Raw genomic sequence first — 25,961 nt, 5'->3', positions numbered from 1 at the left:
AGTTTGCAAAACTGAGTGGAGAAGTTGCGTACGCCAGGGTTTGAGCTACTGTGAAAATGTGCGTGGCTTTACGCCGAGTTTAGTTTTTGTACATCGTGATTTGAGCATAGAGTACGCAATATTTTTGTGCGTATGCACCATTTATACATGAGGCCCCAGGTCAGGATAACAAGGAATCCTTCAGAATGGACATGGATCAGGTTTTTGGAAGGTTGCCTTGTCTAGCGTTTTCTGCATAAACTAATCCTGCTCTGAGTTTCTTCTTAAATGTGGTGAACTCACATGTCACTAATTCTCTTTCTACAGACTTCTCCTGAAATATTTAAACAAACTCAGTTTAACTTGCCATTTGCTGATGAATCTCTCCTGTATGAATTTTACGTGAAGATTACAGTGCATAGCAATTGTGGAGGTTCTAGCTTCTGGAGTGACTGGAGTAAGCCAGTCTACTGGGGCAGCAACAAATCAGGTAAGTGTGTTTAATTACGCAGGTCATGATTTAGATGTGTGACTTCATTAAAGCAGAAGACAGCCCACCTACAGTATGTGCGCTTAGTACCGCCAATCACCACACAATTGAAAGTTGATGGGTAAGACTAGTAAACCAGAATAAAACTCCCTGATGTTAACAATCCTTCATGTGAAGAAATTCCTCAGTCCTTCTCTGAAATCAGCCTGCCTTCCCTTACCTTCTTACTCTGTGGTGTGTAAACCAGTTTCCAGAGAGAAAACCCTGAACAGCTTATCCTGTTTTCATATACACTGATGGCATAAAAAACTGAAACACTTATCCCAACCCAAACCCCGCCTGTTTCCTGATACTGATGTAAGCACTGTGTTTACTGGCAGTTTCTGCAGCAGTACAGGTAGCAGGTGTAAGAGCAGGAAATAATTTTTAATCAAGTTAATTATTAATCAGTATTGCCTTCAGCAATGCCAGTGATTAATTCAAAAACTACGCAAGGTTCCCGCTTTATTTTCCTTACCTTTCTGTGTAGAAGGGGGTTCCTGATCTTTAGTCTTATATCAAGGTAACTCATGCACACACTTTTTAGGAAAGAGAATAATGCAATTCATGAACCAACATAAGAATAATAGAAATATTATAACTGTATATATGTCAACATAGAAGACAAGGATGCATGACAAACAAGTAACACAGAAGACGCTGTCTGTTTACTGGATATTTAGAATTCTACTTTATCTTGGCACAGATAAACAGTTTTACCAAAGCAAAGCTTTAAGGGTGATGCCTAATGTTGTGTGGTTGCTTTGTTGCTGCTCCAAGTTTAAGTGGAGGATTCTTCGTACATTGGAGTGCACTCTTTCTCTTTGCGGCATGGCCCTTCATTTGTGGTGTGCTGTGCTTGTCTCAGATAGGCTCTTTGCTCTGTCCTTCTTAACTTCAAAAGGAAAAGCATTTCCTCAGGAAAGCAGGTGGGGAAGAAGCTGGATTTCTGCATCCCTGTTAGATCTGCCATTTTAGCAGGCCTTGTGGGCCACTAGAAGGCATAGCAAAATGGGCAGTGGCCACTTTGTCCTACACAAGTCTGAAATGATCTGTCAGATGATCCTGTTCTTGGGTCACATTTTGAAAACTTTGCATGGATTTGAGCATCAAAGTAAGTGTACATGAAAAAAAATCCAATTTATAATAGCTGGTGTATGCACATGAACATTTTTCACATCATTTGCCATTGCACAGTCCTTGTTCCTGTTGCCTTCTTTTATGTCATAAACTTCATTCTTTCCATTCTGAATGAGGTATAACATTTTCCTTGACCTCCACTACAAAGTAAATGTACAAGTAACATAAAAAATGTGTACGTTTTTCGTGGATTATTCTTTTTATATGTACAGTATATCTTTGATTGAAATAACCATGCTAGTGCATTATATACTTTTATCAAACTTTTAATGACAACCTTTATCATGACAGAGGTGGTTATGGCTGCTGTTGGAGATACAAAGGAGGGCTACAGTGTAACCAGTCCCGGTGGAGTGTCAGGTGCCATACCAAGCCTTCTCCAAGTGTCACCAGTGGCAGCAGTACTGCAGACGCAATGAGACACAATGACAGCCATCCACAAAGAGAGCCAGGAGCTCTGGGAAGTCAAGGGGTACTAAAAGAAATACCTGAGTCATTAAAATATCCATCCATCCATCCATCCATCCATCCATTGTCTAACCCGCTGAATCCGAACACAGGGTCATGGGGGTCTGCTGGAGCAAATCCCAGCCAACACAGGGCACAAGGCAGGAACCAATCCCGGGCAGGGTGCCAACCAGGGTGCCCAGCCATTAAAATAGCTTGTTAGAAAATACACCTGTGCACTTGTTTGTTCATTACACAAATGAAGCATTACATCCTCACTCTGCCTCACATTGGGAAAGGTAGCCATCTCAGTAATTGGGCAGGGTGCAAAGTCACCTGGCTGCATATCGACAAGGTCTGGGGGCGGAAGATTATTAAGCTGTGCCATGTTATGTAGTGCAGTGCATACAATCACAATGCTTCAGACCTTCGTTGGCTAAAGAGCAGCTTTCCACCTGACAGATCCAGCCACTGCCACCTTCATTTGAAAAGTCCTATGGTATGCATCACAACTGAGCATGCAAGAGCATACATGGTATGTAGTGCCTCTACTCTGCGCTTTGGGGGTTGAAGAAAGGCACAAGGAGCCAGCATCTGACTGGGTAGCCACTATCACCTGGCATATGCAATGGCATGATTGCTGTTACAATGAACAGTGTAGGCCAAGTGAAATGCTGACGGGTCAGCCAGTTTTCTTAACAACAAGCCAGGCATCATGTACATCACCATCAGCAAGTCCTCTGCTAACACTACTTTGCCTCAAAGTAAATGAACCACAGGTTTAATCATAAATTGACCCAGGCAACCGAGCCACAACATGTGTCGGTCTCATCTTGACATCGTAGATGACCTGTGTGTTAATGGAGATATCACTGCTTACTTGGTGCCCTTATTTCAATATGAGTTCGGTCAATTCCCCAACTTTCACTAGGAAAACTGGAAACTGCTACAGATTGCCTTTTTATGTTAGCCTGTACACCCACACCATATGGAAGTTGAGTATAGCGACTCATCATTCAGTTAATGGCTTCCAGCATTGCAGGCATGGCAGAGCGGAAGCTTATCGGAGATATTCCTGACCTGTCGGGCAGCTCTCTCTGGTAGGTGCCTGTTGCCAGAAAGCCAAATGTTGTTGAAGCCTGAATATGAACAGAAAGAGTCCCATTTCAGACCGTCTGTCTTTCTAAATGTGAGCACATAGTTTCAGAACGATGGCTCTTGGAAGGCTAAATCGACTCAGTCATCATCATGGGCAAAAAAAAAATCTTGCTGGTCCCTAAATGTTTGTTCCTTTCAAATATGACAATCTGCATAGTTTTCATGTAGCGGCAGAGGAGCCAGTTGTGTCAAAGCATTAGGCGATGAATAGGCCGTAGGGCATTAGAGTTAGAGCTTTCTGGACACAGGGAGTGAATCACACTGGAGATTGTACTTCATTCAGTTATTGACTACTAATGATAACACTGAAAAGTGACAACAGGAAAGTCAATATTAATTGACAAAAACCCAAATACAGTACGTTCTTCAGTGCAAATATGCAGCATTGGCCCTCCTTAAAGGCAACAAAGATAGAGTCTACACATCATATTCATCACTTTTGAGTCTTACTATTTTTGTTATGTGAAGAAGGCACATTTTAATAATGGTTGGAGATGTGAAATATCTGCGGTGGGTTGGCACCCTGCCCAGGATTGTTTCCTGCCCTGTGCCCTGTGATGGCTGGGATTGGCTCCAGCAGACCCCCGTGACCCTGTGTTCGGATTCAGCGGGTTAGAAAATGGATGGATGGATGGATGGATGTGAAATATCATGCCCAAGAGTCGTTGTTTAGCTGTTTTAGCTGCAGTTCCCTAAAGGGTCATTATTTCTAAGTTTTTTCTGAAATCTTTTCGTATAGATGGGTCAGAGTCGCTGTAAACATACACAAGTGTTCTCTATACCGACTTTTATGTGTCATATTTGCATATTTTGGGCCTCTTTTTGTGTATAGGTGACCCTGTTGTGGTCATTTGAGGCAAATCAAATTTTCTATGGTCATTTGTCCTGTCAGTTTGCTGCAGTGAGGACACAGTGGAGTGTTTTAACCCACGGTATCTGGCAATGCTGACATATAACGTTCACTGGCCTCAGCTTTGCTTCTGGTGACATTAAGGAATGCAAGTGTGACCCTTGTCTTGCTGTGACCTTAGTGTTGAATTAAGACCTCTTCAAAGTGTACCCCTGGATCTGTTTGGGTCAGAGTTCACCTATTGAGCTTCTGTGTGTTTGAAAAGCAATTCCTTCAGCACACAAACTGCACTGCATTTTTAGTGCGCTAAAAACAAACTGATAACTTGCTGTTAAAGTACACAAACTATAACAATAATTTTGTCATTAAAATGTTGTAGACGTGTCAGGGATTCAAGAGTTTAGCTTCATGATATATTTGAAAATAAACATCCGGAAGATAGCATTATTCTCAATTTTTTCTGAAAAAATGATGTTGCAGTGCATTGATGGAAGAATCATTAACTTTGGTAAACAAAAATGGATTGTAGACCAGTAACAATAGGACATATTTTAAAAATGCTTCATACATTTGTACAGCTTTCTTATATGAATATTTGTTTTGAAATAGAATCTGTTAGGATCCCCTCTGTAAAAATAACAGTGCCCATGTGGCCACAATCAAAGAAAATAACTATTTAAAAGTTGGAAACATATAAATGATCAGTTCCTCACAATCCCTAGCTGTCGTCTGCTTTACTGGAGTTTCATGTTTTTATTATTAATGGATCAGCGATATGCTTCTGTATTTGGCCAGTGAATGTATAAATCAGTTTATTTTTAACGCAGCTTAATGCTACCTCTTTTTCTTCATTTCCCACAGAATCACTCCATCCCACAGAGGTTACTTCATTTTTCCATGGATATGTTTTCAAAGCCATAATTTGTCCAGTCATGGGCTCTGCAATCCTTTTGTTTCTTGTGTGTATGCTTGCACAGAATGAACGGTATGTCTCTCTCTAGCTTCACTAGCCGACGATTAAAGAGAAAAAGAGTGTGGCAACAGAGTGAACACATCTGCATAGTTCAACAATTGCACAGAGTCTAGAGTAATTTAACAGAAACCATTAAAGGATAAGTCTCTGTTATTTCTTCACAATCATGGTGTTCAGGACTTTAATTTGCCACATAAAATTGTATTCTAAAGTGAAGCGTTTTTACAAATATTAAAACTACCTTGTCTGTTCTCACAGTTTACAGTGAGGCTGACGGGTACACGGGTCCAAACATGAGAAAAAGCTTAGAATTATCAAATATGTCCATTTTTCAAGGAATGAATGTTATTGGTTATGAATCTGTTTCTTGAAATTGCACAAATATTATAAAACAGTGTGTTCGCATCACTTTAGGAAGGAATAAAGCAGAGAAACAATTTGTGAGATTCAGCCATTTTAAAAGAAAACTGTCTCTGCACCTCATGTCGCTAATTGTCTCTCCCTTCACAGCATTGTGTGAAAAGCAAGCAATGAGTGCCAGACCAGCACAGGACCAACTTGCAGACACGCACCAAAGCACAATTCCATTCTTGCTTACCTGGAATCTTAATTTCAGATTATCTTCATGGCTTTATATATATGTTAGAAAGAACATTACATTAAAGATGGGAGAACATGCAAACTGCCCACAGATAACAACCACGCACACAATTCAAATCCTTAATGATGGATCTGTGAAGCAGCACCAGTAATGAATGTTCTGCCTTTCTGTCCTCCATAAGTGCTACTCATCTATGCATTATTCAGTTTGCTAGTAAACAACATTGCCATTTTTAACTACTATACTGTGGCTCTACATTCCAGCCTTCTTCACTTGCATCTGCAGTGGAAAGACTCACCTTAAATATGTTTGGAAATGCAGTTGGCTTCAATAATGGGTGATGTGGCTGCAAATAGTCGTTCATAGAAAAATGAGCGCTAAAACTCACAGGTTCATTCTCAGTATTACAAGCCACAACTTTAAGGTATAGTGGTTACCATAAGGTGGACAATGAAAACTGTAAGCACTGTTTTGTAAGTTTTTGTTTACATCCTGAATTATGTGCATTTTCACACCCTTTTCTGAAAAGACAAAATTGCCCTAAACAGCTTCAGATTTGTGTTTATTTGTGTGATTTGTGCTGATCAGTTTCCTTATTTAAGTCTACACTCCACACATGATGGCAGCTGTAAGCAGACAACTGAACAGGAAATTCTCACCTCAAGGAACATATTTCCAAAAATCTGTGATAAAATAATTATTTCTAGTTTCCTTTTGGAAGTCATGTTTCCTTAAATCAAACCCACTACTGCTTCAAGGTGGACGTATTTGGTAAGTTTTAAGGCTTTTTCATTCACCTATGGACCCAGGCACACTTCAGCCCCATTGTAAACTGCAGGAACAGATAGGGTATCTTTAAAAGTGACAAAAATGCTTCTCTTTAGAACATAATTACATATAGCAAATTAATATATATCATGATTGTGAAGAAACAGTAAAACATACTCTTTAGTTAGTGGACCCCCAAATTCATAGTAGTCATGAAAACTTCACTCAAAAGTCATCCCATCTGGGATCTGAATCTGTGATGATGTAGCCATTGTTTCTTCTCTGGCTCAAATTTCTTTTCTTTGTATTTATTTATTTTATTGTCTTAGATGTACTCTTCTGTAATTTATGTTATTGAACGTGTTTATATTTACTTTATATTTGTATTTTATTATTGAGTATTGCTTTGTTTATGTATTATTTTGAGTGTTAATTGACCTTGCTTATTGAATGTTGAGCCCAAACCTCCAGTCGTGTTTAAGAGCCTAGCAAGCCATAAGCTTGTTAATGTTAGTTTATCTCATCTCTGTATCCCACTTTATAATACTGTACATTTTTATTTTGATATTCTGGTTGTTGACCTTCTTTAAGGTTTTCCTTCACGGTTTATGGACTTGGCCTTGTTGTTTAAAGGTTGTCTTTTTATAGTACTATTTTGCTTCTCGTTTGCCCTTGTTCTGTTAAAAGAATTTCTTGTTTTGATAAACTCTTTAAGTACTAGGGGGCTTTACCCCCGTTTGCTTCGCTCACCAACCGCTAACCTCTGACACCCCCTTTTAAACGGTGATACAATGGGAAACAAATACAGTTTTTTTTTACCTCCTCTTTGCTCGATCAGCTGTTGTCTTGCTACTGCTGCCAAGCCGCATGATTTGCATCTTGCTTGGCGCACTTCTGTCATATCACCTATGTCTATATATTCAATCTCTTTTCGCTTTTACCCTTTCATCAATATGGCATTGAATTTTGATTCTGTGTTTGGAATTACATCGTGACAATGCAGCGTACAACTGCCCGTGAGAGAATATCGTTTCTTTCTCTCTACAAGAAATGTGTCTGGGAAGAAATACAACTTTTTTTTCCCTGATGGCAACACAAATCAGATGATCTACAAGTCTCTGACTTAAAGTTTAGATCTGAACAATATATTCAATCTCTTTTCACTGTTTCATTATTTCTCCGAGTAATAATTTCCATTTGTTTGTACTTCCATTATCTCTAACCTGCTCTGCATGTGCACCGCTGTAAGGATCCAATGTCTTTGAATTCTTTACGACGTTTTACTTTGTCATCTACTCTGTTTTATTTCCAGCCCCGGGTGTGGTTAAAACTCTTGGCAAAAGACTTGTCTCACGGGACGTGAAACTGTCTCTCTGAGAAAATCACGTCTTGTCTGCTTCCCACCTTCCAAGATTTCTTTTTATAATAGAGAGATAAGTAACTCTGTTTCATTATGCAGAGTCAGGATTTTTTATGGTTCTCTTCTCTCTTTGACATTTCAACTTTGCTCCAGTTTGGCCAGTACAGACTTTCAAGGTCGGGCCAGGCTGATTTGTTTGGTAAGCCTTGAAGGAGCACTAGTTTTTGAATTGAAGCCTCTTCTTCCAGTTTTGAGGGTTGGTAAACCTTAAAAGAATCTGAGTCAATGTAGCAGGGAGTAAAATAATAATATGTGTATGCCAGTCAAATAGTACTAAAAAGAGTGAGTAGTTTTTAGCTTTTTTTTTTAGTTTTTAGTTTTTATTAAACATAATAGAACAAGAACTGAACTATGCCAAGCCATGAGCCCAAACAGCCTGAGGAAGTTCTGAGGGACTTGTCTGCAGGACACAGACAGGGAGTTTGCTATAACTGTCTTTGTATTTTGTGTAAATCTTGCCACTTTCCTCCTCTCTTTGTTCTTTGTCCATATATTTATTTGTCATTTTACCTTGACCACTTTCCCTTTAATTATGTGTTTAGGACTTTCAAGCATAAATTAAAAAGTTCTAAATATTCCACCTGATAGCCTCAGCTCTCTGCTGAAGCACTAGCTGACTTTGCCTTGTTGTTGTTGTTTAGCTTCCCTTTAGTGCTTCCCTATGATTGTAAGCATGTATCATATTGTAGTCTGAGTCCAGTGTCATGCCTCTAGGAGGAAACAAATTACAAAATCCATTACCCTGGCATGTGGCTAATGATGAGTCTCCAGGCAGATTCTTGGCTTGGTGCTACCTCAGACCCCAAGTGTGCAGTGCGAGGTGGTGTCGGAGTCACGTGAATGTGCTAGCAGGCAAAGAAGATAAGGAAATGCAGGATGGAGCTGTGGTAGGTCAGGCAACAGCAGGAGAATAACCCTAAGGAAGCTATCCTCCTTGCTTCCTACCCTAAAAAAACTTTAGAACCCACAAAAAATGCATTTTAGTGAGTGTTACAGTTTGCAATTGTGAAATCATATGCAAAAGAAATTGTATGATCACTTTTGTGGAATTGTGTATGTTTTGTTGGGTTTTGCAATGCACTTGCACCCTGGACAATAGTCCATTACCTTCTATCAGTGGTTTCTTCAGGCTTCACCCAGGCATGGTCATCATTGTAGCCCAATCAAAGATGTCTGCACCCCACCTCTGACTGACCTAACTGCGAAAGGAACACAGTTCCCAGTCCATGGCAGTAGTGTAAAGCAGCAATCTGAGGTATGAACCAGGTTTAGATACTTTAATCAGTCGTTATAATCTTTAACATTACTTAATGTGCCAAAAGTGAAAGCAAATATATGAGTATGACAATCACACCATACAACCTTTATGTCTAGCAGCTGTTGCAGATGGCACTGACTGAGGCGCCCAATGTACAGTGGTATCCTGTTGGTTTGGAGCTCTTGCTCATGTCTCACAGCATGGAGATTTCCTGGTGACGGTGTTCTTCCTGCTGCTGCTGCTGCTTCTCTTGCTGCTGTCAGCTCATTGTTTGTCCTTTATAAAACTGATCTAAACTGTTTCAGTTCCTGAAAAGGATTGTGAACTGTTTGGCACAAAACTGTGCTTCTGACATTTAAGTGTCACAATCTGATTAACACATTTTGCTCATTTGCAGAACTAGGTACACATGTATGCTACACAGCTTGTGTTGTCTAAGACGTCTAAAAGTAGGTCAGCTAGAGGAGATGACCTTTGTCACCTTAAAGATGAAAACAACAATAACTAAAATACATTCTTGATAATGTGGGTTCAATAATGAAATCATATTCCCCAAAAGTTAGCAAAATAAAACTGTTGGAGAATATGATTTTGTGTGTGTGGGCAAAATATACAAATTTGTTTCAGACCTTTGATATAGGGCAGCACGGTGGCGCAGTGGTAGCGCTGCTGCCTCGCAGTTAGGAGACCCGGGTTCGCTTCCTGGGTCCTCCCTGCGTGGAGTTTGCATGTTCTCCCCGTGTCTGTGTGGGTTTCCTCCGGGTGCTCCGGTTTCCTCCCACAGTGTGTGTTTGGTGTGTGGGTGTATTTGTGTGTGTCCTGTGGTGGATTGGCACCCTGCCCAGGATTAGTTCCTGCCTTGTGCCCTGTGTTGGCTGGGATTGGCTCCAGCAGACCCCCGTGACCCTGTGTTCGGATTCAGCGGGTTGGAAAATGGATGGATGGACCTTTGATATATTTGTCTACAATGTCTAGTTCAGTCTTCTATTATTATTGTTTTTTTTCCTCTTCTGAACTTACTGTATGTCCACTTTTATTTTGTGGATTTATTTTTTGCTTTTGTTTTTCAATGTGTTGCTATTTTTTGCTATTATTTTTGTGAAGTCACCAAGATGTCATTTTTGTTTGTTTGCTTGCAGTGTCATTTTCAGTTTTGCCTGTTAGGACTGTCTCTTTATTGTTTAATTTTTTTTTTAATACTAGGGGCCCCTCCCCCCTGCTCGCTTCGCTCACCCACCCCCAGGTTTGGTTTACCAGATAAACAATTTAAAGAGATTGTTATTTTCATGGGAATTGTTACATGTGCATTATTTTCACTTTTACTTTAAAACTTTTGTAAAAACAATACTCGTCCTTTATTTCTGGCCCCGGGCATGGTTAAATCTCTATCTTGCAGGACATATAACGCTGCTCGCGTTGTTAAAGGGGGGGGCAGCTGAACGCACGCTAAGGAGATGCAGTCAGATCATCTGCTGGCTTCCAACTGCTGCTGCTGGCAAGCTACGTGTTCTGCTTGTTGCTTGTCGCTTGTCGTTGTTTTAAGACCTGGGAGCACATTATGTCTGACTATCAAAAGCATTCCAACAACTGCTTGGTTAGATGTCCGTGAGCTTGTTTTAAATGTTGTCTCACTGCCTTGTCTCGCGGGACATCAAATTGCAATCTCTTGGCACCAAGTCTCATGTTTAAGGTCCCTGCGAGATGCTCCGTGGCCAATCTCTTTCATCTTGCAGGTCTTTTAAGTGTCTTCCGAGAAGATCACATCTCGTCTCCCTGGTCTCCCTTCCACCAAGATTTTTTTTTTTATAATACAGAGATAAATTTAGTAATTTTGCCCAATCACTTGATTATTTTTTCATTGGTTGATTGTAATGTTTGTAGTTTTGACCTGGTCCCTTTTCCCATCAATTGACATTTAGAAGTTTCAGGTGTGCCCTACTTCATGTGTGCCACGTGACTGCTTCACCTCTCGGCTGAGGCATTAGGCCGCTTCACTTTGCTATTGTTTTCTGTACCCGTCTTGTGCTTTTGTTTCTCTTTTATTTATTTTTTGCAACATCTTTGTGTTTATTGCCTTTGCTTCTGGTTTGTTTTGACAGTTTTTGGATTCCTGTTTTTCCTTTTTGCTATTTTTCATAATACAAGAATTTTGTGTTTTCTTTGTTTATTTGGTATTTAATTTTTATTTGTAGCTTTGCTATTTTGGAATTTGGTTTTAAAATTGTTTGCCTTTCTTTAGAACTTTGAATATTTCTGACTTTTGTTGAAAGCAAATCATAACCTGGTTCTGCTTCAGCCTCACTACACACCAAGAGTGACGGTCCTACCTACAACCACACGCTCATTCAGGAAGTGGTCCCCTGAGGCAGAGAAGGCTCTGAGAGACTGCTTTGGAACTACAGACTGGAATATCCTGCAGGGATCACATAGTGAGAACATTGAGGAGGTTGTTGACTGCACTACTGACTACATCAACTTCTGTATGGACATTGTAGTTTCAGTAAGAACTGTACGCTGCTATGCTAACAACAAGCCATAGATTACAAGTGACATCAAGGGCCTTTTGAACCAGAAGAAAAGGGCTTTTAAAGGCGTTGATCAGCATGAGCTCAAGCACGTGCAGAAGGAACTCCGAGTCCAGCTCAGGGCGGCGAAGGAGCAGTACAGGAGAAAGCTGGAGCAGAAGTTGCAGAATAACAGCATGAAGGAAGTATGGGATGGGATGAAGATCATCACTGGCTGCAGCTCGAAGCGGGGTGCCACCATCGAGAGAGACGTGAAGAGAGCAAACCAAATGAACAACTTCTTTAACAGGTTTGACCACCCTAACCCACTCTCACTCTTACCTTGTAGTACTGCACCCTCCACACATCCTTCTGTTGATACCAGCATAGGAGAGACATCCCCACCCACAATTACAACAGCTCAGGTGAGCAGAGAGCTGAGGAGACTTCGTGCCAGCAAAGCAGAGGGTCCAGATGGAGTATCGCCATGACTGCTGAAGGTCTGTGCATCAGAGCTGGGGGGTCCTCTACAGCGCATCTTCAACCTGAGCCTGGAACAGGGGAGAGTCCTGAGGCTTTGGAAAACATCTTGCATCACCCCAGTCCCAAAGGTATCACGTCCTAGTGAGCTGAATGACTTCCGGCCTGTTGCTCTGACATCACATGTGATGAAGACCATGGAGAGGCTGCTGCTTCACCACCTGAGGCCACAGGTTCAACACGCCCTCGACCCTCTGTAGTTTGCATGTTAGGAGAAGGTGGGAGCAGAGGATGCCATCATCTACAAGCTACACCGATCCCTCTCCCACTTGGATAGAGGCAGTGGTGCTGTAAGAATTATTTTTCTAGACTTCTCTAGCACCTTCAACACAATTCAACCTCTGCTCCTTAGGGACAAGCTGACAGAGATGGGAGTAGATTCATACCTGGTGGCATGGATTGTGGACTATCTTACAGACAGACCTCAGTATGTGCGTCTCGGGAACTGCACGTCTGACATTGTGGTCAGCAACACAGGAGTACCACAAGGGACTGTACTTTCTCCGGTCCTGTTCAGCCTATATACATCGGACTTCCAATACAACTCGGAGTCCTGCCACGTGCCAAAGTTTGCTGACGACACTGCTATCGTGGGCTGCATCAGGAGTGGGCAGGAGGAGGAGTATAGGAACCTCATAAAGGACTTTGTAAAATGGTGTGACCCAAACCACCTACACCTGAACACCAGCAAAACCAAGGAGCTGGTGGTGGATTTTAGGAGGCCCAGGCCCTCATGGACCCCGTGATCATCAGAGGTGACTATGTGCAGAGGGTGCAGACCTATAAATACCTGGGAGTGCAGCTGGATGATAAATTACACTGGACTGCCAATACTGATGCTCTGTGTAAGAAAGGACAGAGCCGGTTATACTTCCTTAGAAGGCTGGCGTCCTTCAACATCTGCAATAAGATGCTGCAGATGTTCTATCAGATGGTTGTGGCGAGCGCCCTCTTCTACGCGGTGGTGTGCTAGGGAGGCAGCATTAAGAAGAAAGACGCCTCACGCCTGGATAAACTGGTGAGGAAGGCAGGCTCTATTGTTGGCATGACGCTGGACAGTTTAACATCTGTGGCAGAGCGAAGGGCACTGAGCAGGCTCCTGTCAATTATGGAGAATCCACTGCATCCACTAAACAGTGTCATCTCCAGACAGAAAAGCAGAATTAGCAACAGACTGCTTTCACTGTCCTGCTCCACTGACAGACTGAGAAGATTGTTCCTTCCCCAAACTATGTGACTCTTCAGTTCCACCCGGGGGGGTAAACGTTAACATTATTCAAAGTTATTGTCTGTTTTTACCTGCATTTTTATTACTCTTTAATTTAATATTGTTTTTTGTATCAGTATGCTGCTGCTGGAGTATGTGAATTTCCCCTTGGGATTAATAAAGTATCTATCTATCTATCTATCTATCTATCTATCTATCTATCTATCTATCTATCTATCTATCTATCTATCTATCTATCTATCTATCTATCTATCTATCTATCTATCTATCTATCTATCTATCTATCTATCTATCTATCTATCTATCTATCTATCTATCTATCTATCTATCTATCTATATCTAAATGTTTTCATTTAATTTAATCAATTAAATTGAAGATATAAGTCTTGTTTTCCTCTGGGTACTCCGGGCAGTTAGGCGACCTGGGTTCACTTCCCGGGTCCTCCCGGCTTGGAATTTGCATGTTCTCTCCGTGTCTGCGTGGGTTTCCTCCGGGTGCTCCATTTTTCTCCCACAGTCCAAAGACATGCAGGTTAGGTGCATTGCCGATTCTAAATTGTCCCTAGTGTGTGTGTGTGTATGTGTGTGCGCCCTGCAGTGGGCTATCGCCCTGCCCAGGATTTCTTTCCTGCCTTGCGCCCTGAGTTGGCTGGGTTTGGCTCCAGCAGACTCCCGTGACCGTGCAGTTAGGATATAGCGGGTTGAATAATGGATGGATAGATATAAGTCTTGTTATTCGGGCTAGGGGTTTGATGGTTCCCATGTAGTTTTTGTGGATTTTGTAAGCCTCAGGTGTTTTTGAAGGTGTAGCCCCCTGACTTTTTGTATAGTACTCAGAGCTTTCTTTTGAGTTTTTGAGGTCTAATTTGAGAGCAGTGCTTCCTGACTCCCTGGTTTCCTCTTTTGCTTGTATGATGAAGTACAACATGTGATCACTGCATGTATGCATCACTGCAGCGCTATTTAAATCTCCATTTCGCTAATCCCGGTGTCCAAGATTTCAATTTAAATAAAACAAACAAACAAACAAACAAAAAAAAAACCATGTGCCTGTTATTAGTGGTTTTATTGTCTTCATGGCATGTAACTTTGCATGTTAAAGACAAAGGGTTTTGGATACCATTTTAGGCTTCTGAATTCCTTGGTATGTGTCAGAATGTAGTAAAAGACAAAGAGATTTTGTAAATATTTTGGGTTTTGGTATTTTGTCTGCCTTCTGGTTTTGACCTTTGCCCATTTTTAACTATGGCCTTTTTGTCCTTTTTTCTCAGGTCATGTGTTAATTTAAATTCTTTTCTCGATTTTTCCTAATATAAGAGAATACTTGGTTTTGATAGTTTATTTTGGTATTCATATGCCAGCCCCCATGTTGATTAACTACTGTACAATGACCGCATTATGTTTTCAGTCCATTATGTGAATGTATGAGACAAAGTACCCTAAAGTTAGTAATATTACATTTTATGAATAATATTTTCAAAGAAACTACAGTGCTATCAGAATTTTAACAAAAGTTGTTGTGCCCATCATTCTTATTATTAAATATAGCACTTAAATAAATGTTATTCTTCATATATCAAACTACAAGCAGGATAAGGAAATATATGCAATGACCTATCCTCGCAACGAGAGACATTTGCATTAGTGAAACTAGCGTCTTGTGTTCTATACCAGGTGTTCTATAAGTTGAAAAAGCCCACTCTTAAAATATATGGATATTTTCTTCTGAGTAGAGAAACGGGCTCGGATCCTTCATCAGTTTTGCACTCTGTGGACTCTCCCCATTGGTTGAGTGGGTCTGCTCCTGGGGTTCCATTATTTTGCTACATGCCAGATGTTGTTGAGTGTATGAGTGTGGATTGTGATGGACTGGTGTAGAAATCTATAACACCATACTGCTCAAGAAAATGGATGTGTGGATGTGTCACTATCATGTTTGTATTTCTTTATTTAATAGTGCCTCCTCCAGCATACTTTTTTGTCAGATGAAGCTGGTGCTGTCACACTCTGTTTCTGTTTCATCACTGGGAAAAATCATACTTGTATACAATAGAACGTACATTGATTTGCTACATATGTCATTCTTTATATTTTTCAGACTAAGAATCATTCTGGTACCAGTCATTCCGAATCCAGGAAAGAACTTTGAGGACCTGTTTGGTCCATACAATGGGAATTTTCAGGTAAGTCAAGGGAGGGGAGATTTTTTATTAAGTTCTTCAGTTTTATTTCTCTTCTTTAAGTTCAGTGTTTATTTCCCATTTTAGTGTAACAAGGATATGTTAATTATTTTTTGCCATGTTTCTATCTGTAAAAGTTATAGTCATACTATCTACCCAAAATAGCATATAAGATAAGCAATACAAGCACACAAGACCATCCCCAATAAACGGCATACTGTGCCAAGTAATGACATGTAGAAGGATGGATGGCAAAAAGCATCTGCATTGGTGGGTTTCAGGGTGAGGAGCAGGGGTACACACCAGTGGCATAGCTAGACTTTTATTATCTAAGCAATGTGCAGAAGCTATTAAAAGACAAATAAAATGTTAGGTTATATTGTGAAAACTGTTGATTATAAATTGAGGAGTGTTATGCTCATACTATATAATGCATACTGTGTGCAGTTTTGGTCACCATGCTACAAAATGACATAGCAGCACATGAAGCTGTGCAGAGGAGAGCAACCAAGTGCATCCCAGGATTTAAAGACATTTAATACTCTGATAGACTCAGAGAACTAAATCTGTTTAGACTCGAGCAGAGGAGACTGCAGGGGGGCCTAATCCAGGTCTTCAATATTTTCAAAGGCATTGATGAAGTAGAATTCTTTTAACTAACAATGTTAAAAATTAATGTTTTATAAGTTTTATGAAGAACAAAATAAATCTTTGTTAAACAATGAGGACTGATTGAGGTTATTTATGTTAGGTAGAGTGCCTAGTGGAGGCTGGGTGGTCTCATGGCCTTGGAACCCCTGCAGATTTTGTTTTTTTCTCCAGCCCTCTGGAGTTTTTTTTGTTGTTTTTTTCCTGCCCTCCCTGGCCATCAGACCTTACTTTATTCTTTGTTAATTAGTACTGCCTAATATTTATATTTCTTTTCATTTTTTCTTTCTTCATCTTGTGAAGCACTTTGAGCTACATCATTTGTATGAAAACGTGCAATAGAAATAAATGTTGTTGTTGTTGTCTTGTTACATAAGAGTAAATGAGTAACAGACACATTTTTGTAGTACCTAAACTGAAGTGTTGCTAGAGAATGAGTTTAAAGTATTCCTTTGTATTTTTAATAATGAATTTGACATATGCTCTATTACTCGATCCTTCCATATTGTTTTATTGGCTTTGTCTGTTTGCCTTTTGGACAACCACATTCATTCATTTATTTTCTAAACCCACATGTTTCACCACAAGGATGAAGGTGGAAGAAAAGAACATTACCTAAATTAGATAGATAGATAGATAGATAGATAGATAGATAGATAGATAGATAGATAGATAGATAGATAGATAGATAGATAGATAGATAGATAGATAGATAGATAGATAGATAGATAGATAGATAGATAGATAGATAGATAGATAGATACTTTATTAATCCCAAGGGGAAATTCACATACTCCAGCAGCAGTATACTGATACAAAAAACAATATTAAATTAAAGAGTAATAAAAATGCAGGTAAAAACAGACAATAACTTTGAGTAATGTTAACGTTTACCCCCAAGGGGTGGAATTGAAGAGTCGCATAGTTTGGGGGAGGAACGATCTTCTCAGTCTGTCAGTGGAGCAGGACAGTGACAGCAGTCTGTCGCTGAAGCTGCTCCTCTGTCTGGAGATGACACTGTTTAGTGGATGCAGAGCCTGCTGAGCGCCCGTCGCTCTGCCACGGATGTCAAAATGTCCAGCTCCATGCCTACAATAGAGCCTGCTTTCCTCACCAGTTTGTCCAGGCGTGAGGAGTTCTTCTTCTTGATGCTGCCTCCCCAGCACACCACCGCGTAGAAGAGGGCACTCGCCACAACTATACAATTAAATTATACAATTAAATACTATTAAAAAGGTCACAGATTGCCAAAGAGATCAAAGCATGTTATATGTCATTGTCTCCTTTTATTCATCTTCCCAGGAGTGGATGCATATCTCCAAGGATGTTGTGGAGGGTTTTAAACCCAACTATACAGAGCCAGTATGGCCAGTGATGGAAAGGATGGAGAGTTCTCATGAAATATCTCCTGAGGATAGAAGAACAAGCAATGAGTCCCAAGGGTCTGATTGCGTACTCTTGATAGACAATGATGAAGATGATAGTATGTCGACTTCAAGCACTTCAACAAGCTCCACTCTGCCTGCTCCTCCTTATGATGAACCTCTTTTGGGGGATAAGGAGTCAATGTAATTTGACACCTACCTTAATGCTCAATGTCAGTCTACAGCCTAGTAGCTAGTCATATAAATGTAATTAGTACTGTGATAAGTGTGAAAAAATCTGTTGAAATCCATATAAAATGCTTTATTAGTGCAAAAACAAAATGAGCATTTAAAGCAAATTTCTGGGAAAAAGAGTGTAATAAGCTTTTCTGCTCTGTTATTAGCTAAGAATTGTGAAGGCAATTTGCCTTTGTCATTTAAATGTTAAAAAATGTTCTGTCATTTTAAAAACATTATTTTGTAAGAGGGCTTATGTACTAAAATAACCAATACTAAATGTAATGTGAAAAATAGCAAGTGGTGAGACTGCTGTGATTATCTGTTTATTCATCAATTACTAACTTACTTAAGAAAATGAAATTTTTCAGCATCAACAAGTGAAATGCAGACTCCAAAGTGTTTCATGCGAGGATCCACATAAGTGTTCACTCATTTAGTCTCACACTGGGTCAGCGTCAAGTCTTCGCGTGACTAATGGCACGTCTTTAATAATAATAATTCATTACATTTATATAGCGTTTTTCTCAGTACTCAAAGCGCTATCCACACAGGGAGGAACCAGGAAGCGAACCCACAATCTTCCACAGTCTCCTTACTGCAAAGCAGCAGCACTACCACTGCGCCACCTGTGAGGACTTAGTCCTTAGACATTAGACTTAGACACAGTCTTTGGACTATGGGAGGAAATCTACATGAATACAAAGACAATATGTCAACAATTTGACTATCCATCCATCCAAGTTTCCATTCCTTTTTCCACTACAGCATTACAAGGAGGCAGAGGTTAGGCTGGTAGCATCAGCAGAGACCAACTCTGGACAGGACATTTGGTAGGTATACTCACTCACTCATAATTTTGGGATATAGGGAAGAAACCAAAGTAACTGGAGAAAAAGAGTGTTTAAACTTGGGGAGAACATTTAAAATTTACACAGACAATGAAAAGGCTAGAAAGTGGACCCAGGTCCTTTGAACTCAGAGGTGGCAAAATTAAATATTCTGCCACTGTGCCACCCTATCTATCTATAATAAAGTATGGTGCTCATTCCTATACACCCAAATAACAAAAAAAACATATTTGAAGATGTATAAATAGAGGATACATGTATGGATTCATTCTGATGAGTATGATATTAAAATAATCATTATAAGATAAATACATAGACGACATATTATATATTTGGGTTCTTCCTTGGTGTACCTCAGTTCTTCGTGCGGATCTCTTGACTTGCCTCATCCAGGACAGTGCCTCCTTAGATATCTGGTAAAAAAGACTAATGAAGACTACAGATACAGTAACGAACAACCAAGCAGTGTACTCTTTTTCAAGGGTTGCACACAAAGAAAAGGTCTAAAAAAGCGTAGTTGTGTTTAAATATACAGTCTTGGGCCTATATCTTGGACAGTTCTTATCAAAATAAATGAAATTCCTTCAAAATTGTCAGGTTTTCCTATGGCATACAAGACCAGCAATGTGAAAACAAGGCACAACTCACTATTTCTGTCCATAGTGGTGCAGATATCCCAGTTTATTTCTAGTAAGCTCTTTGAATTTATACTCGAGTGCTATCCTCACATTGACCATATTACGTAATAGATGCGATTCAGAAAATGAAGAAGAGGATTGTGAATACATCGTTACACATCTCTTTATTAAACATGAACCTGTAATGATTTTATGTTTCTATGCCATAGACTACAGCAGTGGTCTGGAACCTGTAAGACTGCAGCTTGAAATTGCATTGCTGATTTATTGTATGACCAAAAGTAATTTGGTGAACCTATCTGCAATCTGACACGTCCTTGTGAGTGGTGTGGGGCTGTTCTCGTAAAGTCTATTCATAAAAAGCACAATATGAAGAGCTAGGAATCATACATCATTCTTAAATTTTTTGAAAGAAAGCAAATCTTACAAAGCTCTCCATAATAATGATGAGTTTGTACCTTATGTATGTTTTAAATTTTTATGTTAAAGTTGTTTAATGTAATATTTTTGAATGAATAAATAAAATTTATTCAAAATTTCTAAATGTCTGCTTATTATCATGAATTTTCATGCTGTTGGATAACTGTTATTAGGGTCTGGAAGAGTCAGGTTATTTATCAAAGGTTGGTATAAAAGTGATCTGTGGTATCTGAGGTGACCTTGCCCAGGCTGGTGGTAACGTGGTCCTCCTCACATTGCAAGCAATCTTTGCTTCCATTTGGTAAACGGGTGTGGAACAGGACTTGCCATCCATATCTGGAAAGGGTGACTGCCTAGATTGTGGCAACTACAGGGGGATAACACTGCTCTCGGTGCCGGGTAAGGTCCTTGCAAGGGTCATCTTCCATAGTATACATGATCACTTGCTCACCTACAATTGACCGAAGCAGCCTGGTTTTATGGCTAAGACATTTACCATTGAACACATTCTGTCACTGAGGGGTCTCATGGAGCGCAAACATCAATATCAAGTTTCTTTGCAGCCTTTGTTGATTTTCATAAAGCATTCAACTCAGTTGATTGAGCTGCCCTGTGGGACACCCTGACACTTCACAGGATCCCCCCAAAGTTGCTGGATATCATGCTCGGCCTGTACACTGGTACTGTGAGTGCTATGCAGAGTGGAGGCAGAACCTCTGCATCCTTTTCCCAGTTGATTCTGGGGTTCATCAGGGGTGTGTTCTTGCTCCTACTCTGTTCAATGCATGCATGGACTGGGTGTTGGGCAAGGTCATGGGGTCCAGCAGCTGTGGGGCATCTGTTGATGAAGAAATATTCACTGATCTTGACTTTGCCAAAAATGCTGTGATCTTCATGGAGTCAATGGAGGCTTTGATCAGGGCTGTCGAGGGACTGAGTGAGGGGTCTGAGTGTCTGGGCTTGTGAATGTACTGGATAAAAACCAAGATCCAGGCCATTAATAACCTCTTGGGCACAGCCATCAGCAGTGTGTCTGTCTGCAGAGAGAGTGTTGACCTTGTCAAGAGGTTTACTTACATCGACAGTGACATTCATGTCTCTGGTGACTCTTCCTACGGAGTCAGTAGACAGACTGAGAGAGCATGGGGGGGGTCATGAGATCTCTGGAAAGGGGTGTGCAGCGCTCCCAATATCTTTGCAAAAGGGCGAACATCCATGTCTTTAGAGTCCTACTGCATCCTATTTTGCTATATGGTGGTAAGACATGGACGCTATCCAGTCACCTGAGACAAAGAAAGGACTCATTAAGTACTATGTCTCTTTCGAGAATCCTTGGGTACTGCTGGTTTGACTTTGTGTCGAATGAGCAGTTGCTCATGGAGTCCTGAATGAGGCACTTTACCTGCATTGTGAGGGAGCGTCAGTTACGGCACTACAGCCATGTGGTACGACTCCCTGAGAGTGATCCGGCTCACAGGATCCTCATTATTGAGGACCTGAGTAGCTGGACCAGGCCAAGGGGACACCCACGTAACACCTGGCTGCAGCAGATAGATGGCCAGTCTCGGTAGGGGGAATAGACCATGTTTCTGCCTGGGGAGTTGCCAACCAGGATCCAAAAGTGTTTTGTCATGTGGTGCATGCAGGAACACACTGTACCATTGCATGCTGTGCTGTCACTTATTTTTATTTTATTTTTTTGAGTCTGTGTTAGCTTATGTTCTGTTGGCTTGGTTTTAAAATCTTAATTTAATTTCATTTGTCTCTACTTCTCCAAGAGTGGGTCACAGGGACAACAGTCTTAGCAGTGAGGTCCAGACGTCCCTTTCACCAGCTGTACTTCCCAACTCATGTTGTGGGATCCCAAGGCATACCCAGGTTATCAGGGAAATATAACCCTCCCAGAGGGCCCTGGGTTGTTATCCGGGGTCTCATCCCAGCTGGTAGTACACATTAAACCTTCAGAAGGCTGGTGTCCAGGGGCATCTGTATCATATGCCTGAACCACCTCAATTACCTCCTCTCAATGTGGAGGGTCTGTACCAGTGTCTCTACTCTGAGCCTCATCACGGATGTCTGTGCTTTTCATCCTATCTATAAGGGAGAGCCCAAACATCCCATGGAGGAAGCTCATTTTGGCTTCTTGTACCCATGATCTTGTCCTTTTAATCAAAGTCCATGACCATAGGTCAGGGTAAAAATGTAGATCCAGGGCCGGATTAAGGTGGGTGCTATTGATGGTGCAGCATTAGGCTCATTCCTGAAATAGGCCCAGATGAAAACAGACGAGTGAGTGTCGAATGCACATGCACCAATGATGCTGAGAAAAAATAGGCCTTTTTTGCACTGCAGCATCAGGCCCAATTTCTTCTTAATCCGGCCCTGCGTAAATCAACTGTTAGATTGAGAGCTTTGCCTTCTGGCTTAGCTCCTTCTTCACCACTACAGATCAGTATAGCGACTGCATAATTTCACTCACTGCCCTGATCCATCTGTCAGTCTCACCATCCCTTTTCTCCTCAGCCATGAACAAAACTTGAAGATACTTAAACTCTTCCACTTGAGGCAGTAACCCCCCTTCCACTGAGAGAGGACATTCCACCTTTTTCCTAATAGGAATAATGGCTTCAGATTTGGAGTGGTTTATCATCATCCCTGTCGCTTCATAGTTGGTTGCAAACCTCACCAATGCATGCTGTACTGTAAATCCTAATTTAAGCAACAAAGTAGAATAAAGCAAACAGTAAAATTGAGGAATAAAATAACAAGGTGTCCCCAGTTAAATCTGACAGACCTATTTAATTAGCTAATATCAGAGGGTCTTCTCTCAGACAGAAGTAACCCACATTCATAATTCCAGCTGCTGCCAACAGGACACAGACTCAAGTTTCCAAAGATATAAAGTAACTTGTTCAAATAGTCCTTCATCCCAGCTGCTATCAATCTTCCAACAGAATCTGCTCCTCCAACACTATTTTTTAAACGTGTGACATTATATTTTAAAAAAACCTCAAGTCTTCTTTCAGATCAAACTGGAAGACTTTTCTAAATCTACAACTTTGAGCTCTTATGATAACTCAAAGCACACAACTCTATTGAATATTACTTTGGCATTAACAGTTCAGCCTTCATTGACTTCTGACAGCTTCTCGGCTCTAACCCTGACTAAACAATCTGCAATTATGGGTAAGCCTAAAAAGAACGTGTTTAATATGCAGATGGCAGTTTACAGACAGGTAGCCTGGCATACTGCCCCTCTAATGTGTAGCGTAGGCACCCAGCACTCAGTAACTGTTTTTGAACTTATTAGAATCTTCTTTACTGTCTAATCTAGATCTGACCCGGGCTACAAAAGTACAACCCATCTATTAATTTGTCATTATTGGTAATTACTGCTGAAAGTGAGTCCTGTTCAAATGCTTTAATAAGTAGGAAACAAATGGTCTGATGTCTGCTTACTGAATTTCTTCATCGCTAGATTAAAGTAGTAATGTCTCTCAATACTCTAGTCCAAAGAACCAATTCTGGTAACATTCCTCTTCTTCTGCTCCTTTATCAGGAGTTTGGGTTCAAGTTAGAGTTCCTTTTGGAATATCAGCATGAAGTGTTGGTCCCCTATGGTCTTGCTCTCTCACACTCTTGAAGGCAAATGTTGCTTTGTTAGAAGTGTTAAGGATGAACTTGCATTTGAAGTTTATTCTGACTTGGACTTTTCAATATTTCATTTCATAATTCTTATATAATCGATAGGTCACTTTCTCCTTGTGGGCTACAGTAAAGGGTAGTGTTGTAATGCCCCTTAATGATTTTCAATATGCTGTCTTTTTAAGTAAGCTGTATCTTTTGGCACTTGGTTGTAGTGACCAATAATAGCATATAAAAGCAAGTTGAATTTAACAAGGTGATGGTAGGACTAAAGATCTTTTCAAAACCTTTGTGCTTGCCTAATCCTTTATATCATGTTTTATTCTTAATTGTTAGTCAAATTTATGAATGTAGCATTGTTCTATTTTTTACTTTGTTGTTTGCATTGAGCAGCCTCTGAACACATGGAACGGATTATGCAGGTTCTCACTTGCATGAACTGTTTCCGGAGGTTACAGCTTACACTATTACATACTTATATTTGAACAAGTCGGTGAACGTGGATGTTAGCTGCCCACCTGTTGTAGAGTAAATAACAGTAGTACTTTAGTTAACAAATCCTCTGAGACGGAATCTCCTTTATAACATAAAACATGCTGTGCCACATGTGCAAGTATCTGTCCGCTCGAGTGCTTTGGCTGTCATTGTTCATCCTCCTTACACTGAATATTCTTTGTCATTAATATCATGCATAGTGAAGAACATGAAGACGTTATTATATATGAGTGGTTAAGCAATAAAATGCAGATTAGAAAGATAATAGAAGCTGGACAAAAGAAATGCTAAGTTGCAAAATCACTGGAGTTAACACCTGTCTATGAAAGCAGCTGGTGCAGATTGTGGAAGATGGGGCACAGATAGAGAGCAACATACCTGCAAGTAGGAGACACATCTATATCTACGGTATGGCCACCAGTGAATCAGCTTAAGTATCCTGTTTTGGACTGGCTCATGGAGTTGGGGAAAGTGAGTGCAGATGGTGTTGCCTCTGACCATACGTGAGGGACAAGATGCAGCCAGAGGAGTGAATGTGCAGGAAGTGAAAGAGGCAGATGAAAATACGTGGAGCTGCATGGAATGAGCTACAGAAGATTAAGGTGGTGGGGCAGTGGCAGAGATAGAAGACATCAGTTTTAATGGCAGAATTAATAATTAACAATTTTTTTTTGAACACTGTATTGATTAAGGGGAAATTGTCTTTTCGCATGAACTCTGGGGAATGGGGTCAGAGTGCAGGGTCTGCCGTTGTACAGCACCCCTGGATCAATTTCCAGGGTACTGTTTAGGTCCTTCTTCCTAGAAGATCCTCTTAAGCCCAGAGAATCTTTTTCCTTTCACTCAAAGAGTCCTTTGAATGGCATTAAGTAAACCCCAAGCAGGATGTCAGATGAAATGAGATTTTAATTTTGGATTTTTAATAAATTTCCAAAAGTTTCTGAAGACATGTTTTCCTTTATCATTATCAGTTATTGAGTGTAGACAGATGGGAAAAAATGGCAAATGTATCCATTTCAAATTAATCTACAACACAATGAAGTGTGCAGAAAGTAAAGGGTCTGAATACATTTTAAATCCACTGTTCTGTCATACAAAACAATTAATGTGCTGCTCAATTCCTCTAGAACTGAAAAGAGGAAACAGGACATAAATGAATGAATGCATTTGATTGAATGACTACCTCATACCAAGCTTTGTTCATATAGTTACAGCTCATACAATTGTTACAAAATAAAAGATCTCCCTTTGTTAATTATTATTGTGGTTTACTTTTTTTCCACAAACAGCAGATACAGTTTAAATTTGCCTATAGATTATGCTCTACTCTCTAGGAGCACCTTCGTATAGGGTTAGAACTTGATGCCTTGGTCACTTGTTTCATTTAACTGCCTGTTACCTTTCCCAAATTGTTCTTCAACAATACTTCAGCAGCTGCCCTCTGGAACTGTTTTCTGACAAATCCCTCTCCATTATCCATTCCTTTCTGTGGCAGCAAACTGTGTAAATGTTCTAACAGATGAAAGTTCTGTTTGTACAAGTTTAAGTATCCATCCATCCATTTTCCAACCCGCTGAATCCAAACACAGGGTCACGGGGGTCTGCTGGAGCCAATCCCAGCCAACACAGGGCACAAGGCAGGAACCAATCCTGGGTAGGGTGCCAACCCACCGCAGAAGTTTAAGTATCGTTGTCTAAAATATTGACATATTTGCATAAAATATTTTTTACTTTTTTTTGGAGGTTTTGAACATCAGAGATTGATTATGTATTGTATTGGTATTTTTGGCATTATTAGTGTCTGAAATTATGTATATATTATTTTTGTTTTGTGTTCAGTTTCCAACAATGCCATTTTGTGGCCTTATGTCACAATGCATCACTCAGTTACTGGGGACGTGGTTCCAGAGGTCCCACAGTATTAAGTATGATAGGAGGTATCACAAGATCGTTTATAAACTAAATATAACTAGCTACAGATTTTTCTTTTTTTTATAGTTAGTTATATGAGGTGCACATATCTGTATGGTAGGTGAAGAGACTCAGGGAGAAACGGTTGGAGATGCCACTGGAGGTTCAATGCTGGTT

The 25,961-nt window shown here is 40.3% G+C and overlaps 1 protein-coding gene across 2 annotated transcripts in view; it reads left to right on the top strand.

The window, feature by feature from the left end:
- Positions 1-19,857, top strand: part of il2rgb (interleukin 2 receptor, gamma b) — a 44,539-nt gene extending 24,682 nt beyond the window's left edge. The window contains exons 5-8 of one of the 2 annotated variants that reach the window (XM_028815749.2): positions 307-469; positions 4,965-5,088; positions 15,494-15,578; positions 17,526-19,857. In XM_028815749.2, coding sequence (XP_028671582.1) covers positions 307-469; positions 4,965-5,088; positions 15,494-15,578; positions 17,526-17,795 — 642 coding nt within the window. In that variant the 3' untranslated portion in view covers positions 17,796-19,857. Of the gene's footprint in view, positions 1-306; positions 470-1,941; positions 2,701-4,964; positions 5,089-15,493; positions 15,579-17,525 lie in introns of those variants that run through there. The other variant, XM_051935116.1, reaches the window with a different exon arrangement.
- The last annotated feature ends 6,104 nt before the right edge of the window (positions 19,858-25,961 follow it).

The sequence above is a fragment of the Erpetoichthys calabaricus genome, chromosome 12 (assembly GCF_900747795.2).
Source record: "Erpetoichthys calabaricus chromosome 12, fErpCal1.3, whole genome shotgun sequence".
Lineage (NCBI taxonomy): Eukaryota > Metazoa > Chordata > Cladistia > Polypteriformes > Polypteridae > Erpetoichthys > Erpetoichthys calabaricus.
Note: the sequence above shows the minus strand (reverse complement) of the source record. Positions and strands in the feature narration are given on the sequence as shown.